The 11,101-nt window shown below is 47.2% G+C and overlaps 1 protein-coding gene across 1 annotated transcript; it reads right to left on the bottom strand.

The window, feature by feature from the left end:
- LOC131263802 (uncharacterized) lies at window positions 1–10,257 on the bottom strand. The gene has a single exon (XM_058266062.1). The coding sequence runs from the start codon at window positions 10,255–10,257 to the stop codon at window positions 88–90; it is 10,170 nt and encodes a 3,389-aa protein (XP_058122045.1). The 3' UTR covers window positions 1–87.
- Between the last annotated feature and the right edge of the window lie 844 nt (window positions 10,258–11,101).

The following is an 11,101-nucleotide window of genomic DNA, read 5'->3' as shown; positions in this document are numbered from 1 at the left end:
AAAGATTTCTAGTATATGATAAGTTCTTGCATATGACAAATTTTAAAATTATTATTTAAAAATTGATGTACACTGTACGATAAATACTTATTTCAAAATTGACGCTTCCAAACTAAAAGAGTTCAAAGCACGACTAAGCAATCCTCTTCCAAAGCTTGGAGGCAATAATTTGTTCGTTGAAGGCATTACATTGTCTACAATAGCAATATCATTTGCTTCAGCTTTCAATCCTGTTTGATGCATTTCTTTGCAGGTGGGTTGTAAACTGTGAATTGCAATGCTTTCATGTACGTCCTCTTCCAAAGCCTCCACCTTGTCCATAAGTAACCCAAACGAGCCCGTGCCGTGAGTGAAGTAATCGTGCACATCTTCAATGAGATCTTCAACTATCCAACAAGCCCACGATAGTTCAGCACGGTCTTGCACTTGCATGCGTAGCACCTCCAACTTGGTTTGGAGCTTTCCCTTTTGGTGTGATACGATTTCTTCATCCACGTTACTTCTTTCTGGATGTTTAATAGCCGAAACCAGGTAGGTAATGCCTTTTTTCAGCTCCTTATATGCGGACGGAGCTATCTGGGCCAGGAGAAGCCATCCGTCAACGAAATCGAATACCCTAGGCGCTTCCTTTGCCGTGTACAGCAAAGAAGACCACTCCCCGTCGCAGGATACCGAAGGATTCCCGTCGTACGTCAGGGGTAAGCAATGTTTGTAGCGGTCCGTTCCGTCGATCTTTGGTTTTAGATCTTGTTTAGGGAGAATAGAAACTACGGTACGATGTCCATAGCACGCTATCATACCATCTGGATGTTGTTCGTTTCGCAGCTGGTAGCAGTTTCGCAACATGTAAGAAGATCGTTCAGACTTCTTAGACTGCGGAGAGGGGAATGACACCTTTGCACTACCGGATGTTGATTCTTTTGAAGTGTTTTGGCCAAACAACCAAGTGAAAGGAAACATTAATATCCGTTCAAAGACATTCGATAACGAAGAAGATGCTCCCGACGATGCTCGGGTATGCAACCAATCAGGTGCTATTATCGATTCATTGCCGAGTGTAATGGCTTCCGATCGGATACGGAACCGTAATAGTCGCGCCACGTTCGGTGGCTTTGGCAGCATCATCTTTGGCGTTGCCTTTGACAATGGCTTCACGATGAAATCGGAAAACTGCTCCGTCGTGAAGAGCACATTGATGGACGCCTCAACTGCCGTATATTCTGGAATCGGACTATTCACCATTTGCGAAACCCGTAGCGAGCAGACCACCGAGTAGAAGCCGACAGTCAGGAAGCCCTTTTGGAGGCTTTGCATGTTACGGAAATTCACGTACAGATAGTTCTTCGTGAGCATAATCTTACTCGACCAGTCACGCCCGAGTACCAGATGAGCACGGAATGAGGCAGTGTTACTCACGAACAGGTCGACGGTGCGCTTAACTTTTCCACTCCATTTGTTAGCCATTTTTGGTACGTTGCGCGCAAACAGTAACCCCACCGTGGCGGTTGTGAACCCATCAATGATACTCATATATAGTGCTGGATCTGAAAAGTCCCATTTGGTCACGTCGAACTCACCTCCCTGACTGATGGCGGCGAAAAGGTACGTAAAGCCAAGGCTCATCGTGACCTTCGCCACTATAAACAGCGCTTTGGCAGCAACGGACGTGAGCGTGGTGAAAGAGCTGATAAGCGAGGACGGATTCATTAGAATCCACGATGACGTTGCGACTCCGTTCATCAATGCGTTCCAGGTGCCAGGACTGGTAAAGTCGAACTTGGTCGGATCCCAGGTGCCGCTGCTGGCCGCGATGGTAAAGTATGCGAAGGTAATACCGGCACCGACCATGATGGCGATAGAGGTACTCATTGAAAGTCCCAGTCCTACGAAGAATGCCACCGAGCTGGCCATATTGAAAGGGATGGATGCACCTGTTACAGCACCGGTTAGCAGGCCCAGCCATGTGGATGAAGACCGCCAGTCCCATTTCAGTGGATTCCAACAATTGTTGGCTGATGCCGCTCCCAAGTATGCCCCTATTATGGCCATGATAAAAACAGCCAATGCGAATGCAAATTCTCCATCGGGATCCACCAGCGACACGGGTGAGTTTCCTGCGTAGACGTACGGGCTGGGGTATTGCTCCTTAGGGTCCATCTGATAGAACCGGCCAATGTCGGGGTCATACAATCTGGCGCGGTAGTTGTACAACCCAATCTCCGGTTCCCATTCTTGGCCAGTGTAGAGATACGATATTTGACCGTCCAAATCAGTACCGTATCGTCGGAATATTTGCCCGTAAGGAAGATAGTCATATGCGGCTACCACCTCACCATCCCTCACGATCAATCGAACCGATCCCTCGTGATCGGATATCACACCATACAGCTTATCATTGCGCACGAATCCAACCAGCTGTTGGTCCTTGTAGATGTAGCTGGTGACCCGCACATCTGGGGGTTGATCTTTCGCGAGGTACGTCATCTCCATGTCTACCAGTACCAATCCATTCGCGTCCCGAATGTAATACTTTTCGTGTGAAACGGTTCCATCCGGATTACGCACCTGCTTGAAGGTACGTTCTGCACGAACGTCATACTGGAAGATTAACTTCCTTCCATCCGTCATCTCCATTTTCGTTACACGATGCAGTATCTTATCGTATTCCATATGTTTGATGCCTTTGTGTTCCGCCTTCACCACCGCACCATCGCTGTTGTGCTCCATGTTGAAATGTTCTTCTTCACGCTGATCTCGATCAAAGTACAGTCGATGCAATTTTGTAATCTGGTTGGTTCCATCTCTATACTCCAAACGGAAGCGCGAGAATCCTGTGTAAAACATCCGATGGTTACCGTTGGCATCAATTTCGTATGATTGGACGTCTCCTGCAGATCGTCCCAAAGCTGTTGCAAAGTGGTGACTAAGCACACGAACTATCTCTGGAATTTGTCTTTTGTATCTGTTTAATGCTATACGGAACGTTTCGCTCAAAGAATCCAATGAGTTCTGTGGACTGTTGCCTATTAAGTTGCGTTTGTTAAGGGAATTCTTAATGTCCCGGCAAACGTTCTTTCCCATGTTGGAACCCTCGATCCACCTTTTGCATCGAGCATTAAACTCATCCCCAGTCAGCGCTTTCCGTTCAACGATCGCCTTCGAAAACAACGTCTGCAAGTGTTTATGATAACGGTGCTGTCGTATAAAGTCTCCAAACATCGACTTTGGTCCTGGACGCCCATGGCAGAGGTTCGGATTGGTACAGTCCGCACTTAAGAATTTTTCAGCCAACAGTGCATCCCAGATGTTTTTCGAATCACTCTCCTTGATTCCATCTATTTCCTTTGCAAACGACCGGTATGTGAGAGGAGTCAGTTGCAGCTCGTCAGATCCGTGGAAATACTTTGCCTTAATCAACTGATCATGATCGTCGTAGTCGTACCGATGGCCGTACAGATGCGGGAAGCTCCCACTGCTCAACACCGTGGACAGATGGTTCAACGGAATCACATCTCCACAAATAAACGGTAAATCATCATCACGCTCTCCGTAGAATGTCCTATTTACCGCGTTGTTCTCGTTCAGATATCCCTTTTGTTTGAGGACATCGAAGCAAACGATTGCTTGTTTCCGGCTTATGTTGTTCGAGATTAAATCTTCCGGATACATACTCGTGCGAAGCGAACCCGCGGTGCGTTGCCAGTGTGCGGTGAAGACGGTCCTCGAAATAAGCCCCTCGTAAATTGGAGTGTACGAGTCTTGGCCGTACGAATCCGTCTCCACATAACTCACATCCTCTGTGAGGAAGTCATCCGCCAGCTTTACCAAGAATCCCGGCTCGTTGTAGGTGAAGTTTCTCTGGAAGAAGCGAGCTGTTCCGGTGCGCACCTTCATCGTCTCCATCATTCCATCTGCGTTATAGGTAAACTGATAGAAAGGATCACGCTGTGTCGATTCGCGTATAGCTGCTACCTCGCCGTGCCCATTATAATCGTACAGCAATTTGAACGAAGATGTTGGCGAATCTACCGGATACCGTATGGAGCGCACGTTTTCGTTCTCGTACTCATAGTCGATCGAGTAAGTTGTGTTAATTGTCGGCACTACGAAAATCTTTTTCAGTAACCTTTCCTTTTCATCGAAGATCAAACTCTCGATCATATGATTTTCGCCAATCCTCCTTGTAGACTGCTGCGATCGGTAGCGCACCAGTGGATTTGTGTCCACTTCACCGTACGTAGTCTCGATTAGGTCTTCAGAGGGTGGTGCCTCTTCCAAACTTAAGTAGCACTGCTCCATCGTCATGTTTACCAGGGCCTCTCGTGTAAGTTTTCCGTTAGCGGCATATGTGAAGTGTATTACGCGATCAATATCCTTACGGTATTCCGTAGCGTAGTGAATTGTATAGCGCAGAATGCCCTGCTTATTGTAGACATACTCGTAACTGCCTCCATCCGGTGTTCGTTTCATCACCAACCGCCCTTCTTCCTGTGTGTAGGAATTCTCCCACAGGTGTTTGAGTCTATTTTCTTCTTGAGTGTTGCCTCCAGCATGGAAAGGACGTGTCCTGGAGGTAGTTTTTACAAGCGCATGATATTGAGGTGGAAGCTCGCGGAATAAATATCCGTACGTTTCCGAATACTCGTACGTCGTCAGGCGATGATCGTAGTTGCCGACCTGCCAGAACTTTGCCACCTTCTTCCCACGCAAATCTTCCACCGTCGCCCGTATTGCCTTGCCTGGGCGTTCAACAATCTTCTGGCGAAAGCCAGCCTTCTCCGGGAACAGGTTCGACAGTAGCAGAATCTCCGATCGCATTGCGTAGCGTCGCTTGTACTTTCCGCTTACAGTGTACTCCTTACCGGGTAGACCCTGGAACTGCTTATTTTCTGACGGGTCGTTTGCGTACACCGTATGCGAGTACGGATAGCCGTCACAGGACGGGTGTTGCTTTGAGACAATCCCGGCCATCCGATTACTACCGCCTTCCACTTGGGTAACGAAATTTTCATTGAACGCAAAATACTCGTTCCGATCGTAGTTCATTTTTGTCCACTTTGTCTGCATTGTAGGGCGATCGATTTCGTCGTACAGAATCTCCCGCAACCTTGCTGTCCGCGGATTCAGGTACTCGACCACTTGCACCGGGCGGCCCATTGCGTTGTGGTAGGTAAGTTTCGCGCGCGAATCAAACATCACCAGGCACTCAGAGAACTGGAACTGTCCGGTCGGTACTAAACTGAACTCGTTGTGCCTAAAGGTGCTCTTGATCAAGTGTTCGCCAATGAGACTTCCTTCAAGCCAAACGGACACCCGGAGAGGTGTGATGAAGAGCAGAATTTCACCCATCTTCGGGGGTCTGCGGCAAGACTGGACTTGCTGCGGGCATATGATTTCAAACTCTTGCTTCCTCCACTTGCAGGACAATTTGCTGTGCGGGGATTCGAACTGGTACAGGAACCTCAGGGCGATTGTCTCAAACCGATCAAAAAATAAACGCACTATTTCTCCTCGTCCCGCATCTGCGTATTTCAACATTCCATAGCCTCCGGACCATTTACCTCCACCTTCGGGCCTCCAATCTTTGTCTTCAAACCCTTCGAACATACCTCGACGTGGTTTCATTTCCAACAGACTCGACCGAGCTCCAAGCAGCGTGCTAAACGCGGTCTTCGAATGCATGGAAAAGTCGACCAACTGTCCGTATTCCGACAGGAGTGCCACCCGCTTGCCCCGAGGACTGTACAGACTTTGTTGTAGAAGCCCATTGTTGTTGAGTACCGCTCGTAGTTCGGCCGTAACGGGCGTGTAGATGTTCGCTCGGAAATTCATGTCAAGCGGCGAGAACCGGACGTGGTCGACCAGCATAATCATGGAGTTGGGCGTTTCTATCGTGACATCAAACGTAAGCTTGGCTGCTTTGGGGAACTTGGTCGTATCGATGATAGTTTCTACGTATCTCCAGTCCATAACGGCGTGCTGGACTTTGGCACCGGCAATCGTCTGCCTGCTATTGTCGGCCAAATTGGTGACGACCACTTTCACCGCATTAACTACGGTTCCAACCGTCGTGTCGGAGTTATCCAAGGAAATCCAACACGAAACCACAAATATATTGATCGGGTCCACCGGCGTGAATGTGGCCCGCAAGGAAGCAGACTTCGGTAGTGAAAGGTAGTGATTTTCCCACTTGTACTCAACGTACCTCGGATCGAATATCCACTTGTTGTCCTTCCCGTACTGGTTCAGCTCGTATTGCTCGAACCCGTAGTACGAAACAACCTCATCAACTAGTCGCATTGCACCCAGATCGACGATCTTCAGCTGTCGACTCTGATCCCAGATTGTCCCCACCAAATCCTTCTTTGGCTCCTGATTTTGCTTCTCCTTGCCCCGCTCCGTCACATCGGTACCATCAGCGGCAAATGTTTTGCGCACCGTGTGGCCCGTGCTCGTATCGATGGCCTGCTCGTACCAACCGAAACGGCGGGGATCATCGCCCGGCGTTACTTTTACCCGGTAGAACATGGCTCCCTCGCTCGACAGGTGCGCATCCGAGGCGTTGTAGACCTGACCGGTTACGCGCGTGGTTTCACGATCCAATCGCAGCGTCTGTTTGCTAAAGATGGTCGTTTGCTTCAGGTGGAACGAATCGACCGGGCGGAAGATAACATATTTGGCCGTCTCATTCACGTTGCTCACCGTCACCAGTGCAATCGAATTGCTGGCACGATTCATCCGTTCGCTCGGCGGTAGCTTCACCGTCTCTTTGGTTTTAAAGAAGAACACGCTCAACGGTTGCTTCGAGGGCTGAGCCTGGACGTAGCGTGGTGCTACTATTTGTATTTCCTGTGGGTTGTTCGTATTCGTATCGAAAACCAGCCGGTTTTGTGGCGCCTCGTAAACCTTGAACGTGTCGTTGTGCGCTCGTTTTACTAACTTGAAACCTTCGCCAAGCATCTGATCCACCTCTTCGAGTCGCATCATGGCTGGGGTTACGGGCTTCGGAACCCAGGTGTGCCCATCAAAAGACAATTGTTGATTGGCCGTCAATACACCATGCTGATTCGAGAGTACTCCGAACTGCGACAAGTCAATGGCAAACTGTACCTTTCCGATGATTGTTCGGTTGATATTGATCCGCTCTTCGGCCAGCTTTTTATCTACTTCCTTCTTTAGCTCCTGCTTCTTGGCACTATTTTCCTTGCTGGCGTCAATATTCTTGTATGACGCCTGACGCTGATCTTCGATCTCTTTTAGCAATGGTCCTGTGACACGCTTCATGGTTAAGGTGTACTTATCCTTCACGACCGGATAGTGCATCGTGAACAGATTGCCATCGTTTGTGCGCAGTTCATACTCATAAGTTTCCATGTTTGCTATCGGCAACTTGACTGTATTTTTGAACACCTCCTTAGGCTGCTTATCGAAGTTCATAATCAGAAAAACGGTTCGTATTTCGAGTTTGTGGTTGTGCAAAATCGGCATCCGTATCACGACCGCGTTCTGATGCACCGTCACTGCATCAGCCAACAGCCCTCGCTGTAACGCACCTTTGAATTCATCCGTTATGTCGAACTGCCTTATGAACTTATCCACCTCTGCGAAGATATCATTCGAGATTTGTGTACACTGTCCCTTCAGCCAGCGATCATTGTATCCCAGTGTCCACACGGTCATCGAGTTCGCGTTCTCGTACAAAATAAACCCATTTACGAATGCTCGGAGGAGCACGTTCTTCAGGGCTCCAGCCATTATGTCTCTGGTAACTAGTGTGCCAGTGTGGTCAATCATATACACTTGCACACGATTCAAGTCGAGCGTCACGATGAACCGTTTTCCCGCTCCGATCGTACCGTCCAGTAGAAAATTGTCCAGATGCTTCTTCTCGACCCACTCCTTGCGCGTATACTGCACGAATGTAACTTCCTTCCACGATTCGTATATCAGCACCACGACGATCAGATTCTCGAGAGCATGAATCATGTGGCTTCTGATGCCAGGCTGTCCAAAGTACATCTTTTCTCCCTTTGCCTTCATTCCGTCGGTACCACCGAGCAAGGTGTGGATGCTTAACACCATCCGATCATCTTCGAGTTCCCGATCCAGCAGAACAGTGTAGTCCGGTCCGTAGTAGATGGTTGGACTTAGGCCGACTGCAATCACTTCCTCAAAGCGGGATCTATCGATAGCCAGCTCGCTGTAATCCAAATTCGATTCAACTCCGTTAGGATAGACGATCTTGGACATACGATCGTTCTGGTAGCCAAACTTGAACAAGGTACGATCTTCCTGTTGGATCTCCCGCAACGAGTGACCGTCATAATGGAGAAAGACATTCTGTTCGTACGCTGATGTTTTGACCGTATAATTGGACAGCAGATTGCTAGCGGCGTAGTTAAGCCGTACATTCGATCCGTTATCCAAATGGATTGCAGACAAGCGATAACTCTTTCCTGCATTAACTACATCGTAGGTATAGTAGGCGTACTGTCCAGTTAGAGTTTCCTCGCGAACCAGGTACCATCGGCTCGGCAGTTCCTTGACAAGCGGCAGTTTCGGACCACAAATGGGCCACGAAACGCAAACCATTTCCTTCCGGATTGTGCGAGACGTTTTCCAGTGTCCGTAGATAAACTTTCGATCCTCCATGGTCACCTCCCATTGCTCCTCATCGGCGAAATACTTGATCGTTGCTTGCTTATACCCCTCGATGACGAATGCCCGGTGATAAATCGAATCCCAGTGTGGGACCGGTTTAAGAAGGATGCGTTGGTTATTCTTTAGAATCGCGTAATCGTGGTCCTGCGCAAAAGCACTATTTTTACGCTCTACGGCGATATAATCCAGCGGTAAGGACCATCCCCGCCCAAGGCAACTCTGGTACGGGATGTTTTTATATTGGAACATTTTTCGAACGCTTACACCAAACTCATTCGGTAGTTCTATTAATGGGATGCTCAAATCTACAGTCCCTGTATGCGGATTAAGCGGTTGCAAAAGCGCGTTCATATCCAACTGATCGTGTAACCAAACGATATAGTTGCTCTGCGGGACGATCACCGTACCACCAGTCGGTTGGGCCTTCTCCGGTTCCGGATCAACTCGTACAACACCGTTCGATTGCGGTGTGAATAGTTTTGTTCGCACGTTAATCAAACTACCACCGGTGAACAGCAAGATGCTGTTTGCATTTCTACTGGATGCGGCAACTCTTGGTACCAATCGCGGCAACCCATATCGAATATCACGATCTCCAAGCATCTCATCGAACACGTTAACCAGGTCAAATCCTTCGTCGGTGAATGTCGGTTGAAACAAACTTAATCCCTTCGGTCCGGAGCAAAGCAGCTCATCCAAGCCATCGCCATTGAAGTCAACCGTTGCAATCGTCTCGATTGTTCGCCTGGTCCATCCTCGGTATTTCGAAAACACCGTCGAGTAGAATACCTTCTCAAAGAGCTGATTTGCTTCGTTGCGCCGGTACATCGTCAAACCTTGGCCGGAAAAGTGCAGCATATCGTGTACGGTCGCGTTGTCAAACTTCACAAACATAATCTTATCGAAGTCGTTATCGGGTGCGCGAGTGTCCTTGATGGTGGTTAACTTTTCCAACCCATACTTGTCGTTGAAGCGAAACAGTTTCAGTACGGTCGTGGTACGCAAAGCAATCGCCAGCGGTCCTTTGCCGTCGTAGTTTTCCACCAGCGATATGGTAGAGGATGGTTTTATCCAATCATCTTCCAGCTTGGGTTGCTTTTGCAGCGATCGCACGGGCTTACGGGTTGCGGTTGGGTTGATGGAACGAAATTCCACGGTAGAACCAAGTCGCGTTAGAACACCGATATGCGAATCCGAAGGATACATCTTCCCAATCAACAGGGTACTGTTCGGGTCCGCGTAGCCGTACACGTCACTGTACTTTGCTGCTACGATCAACTGCTGGAGCTTAGCCGCGCTCCAACGGTAGACCACGATTCCTTCGGTCTTGCGAACCACCAGCAATCCACCTCCATACACATCCCATGGATAATTCACATCATGATCGCCGACAGAGAACAGTTCCTCTACACGGTGCTTTTCCAGCCAATTACCATTCGGCGATTGCTCGTAAATCCGAAGCGTGCGATTAATACGCACAAATACGGTACCGACGGTCGTTGGATCTTGCTTCACCTCCACGGCATTATCAGGAGCAGTTTTCACCAGAGTTTCACCAGGCAGCTGCAAAGTGTAGAACAGTGATGGAGTCTCCATAGTAACCGGAGAAACTGGCCACACCAGGGTAGCGGGAAATTACGCTTACGAAGCACAGTGTTCCTATTACGAATATTTTTTACTCAGGGATAAAGTTCAAATATTTCAGTTTCAGAGCTTCAATTGAAGTTAATACAGATACAGAAAATTGCAACCACAACAACTTATCAGCAAACTATTAGAACATTCTAGAAGAACGAACTAAAGACACTGCAGAAACAATCCCTTATATATACTAATCATAACTCCCACAGATCGTACTGTACGGCATCCATATTTATTCAAATGTTTTAGATTGCCCTTTTCATGTTATATTTACCCACAATTGTTTATTTCTTTGGTAACCGTCAATAATATCGTAAGTTGTGTAAACAAAATATATATATGATGACTGATCGTGATATATATATACTGATATATATATATATATACTGATATATATATATATATATATATATATATATATATATATATATATATATATATATATATATATATATATATATATACTGATATATATATATATATGACTGATATATATATATATATATATATATATATATATATATATATATTGGATATTATTTATCGCCCCTAGTAAAATTAGAACTACAAAGATCGTATGTAGCTGAGAAAACATTTAAGAACGAATTTTACAATTGTATTAAAGCACCACGAGGATGAACAATCATAACGAAGATATTCAATCATTTCTCAACTTTCCCAACATGACTGTAGACAAATAATAACAAACCAACGAACGCAAACATGCTGTCTACTAGCAACTACGCAAACATGTTCATGCAACTGTAGCAGTATAAAAGTTGCAACATGCGGGAGATGA

This window comes from Anopheles coustani, chromosome 2 (genome assembly GCF_943734705.1).
Source record: "Anopheles coustani chromosome 2, idAnoCousDA_361_x.2, whole genome shotgun sequence".
Classification (NCBI taxonomy): Eukaryota; Metazoa; Arthropoda; class Insecta; order Diptera; family Culicidae; genus Anopheles; species Anopheles coustani.
The sequence above is the reverse complement of the archived record's forward strand: the minus strand, read 5'-3'. Positions and strand labels throughout refer to the sequence as shown.

Coding starts and splice junctions, on each gene's coding strand:
- LOC131263802 (XM_058266062.1), bottom strand. CDS start 10,257: ATGGAGACTCCATCACTGTTCTACACTTTGCAGCTGCCTGGTGAAACT.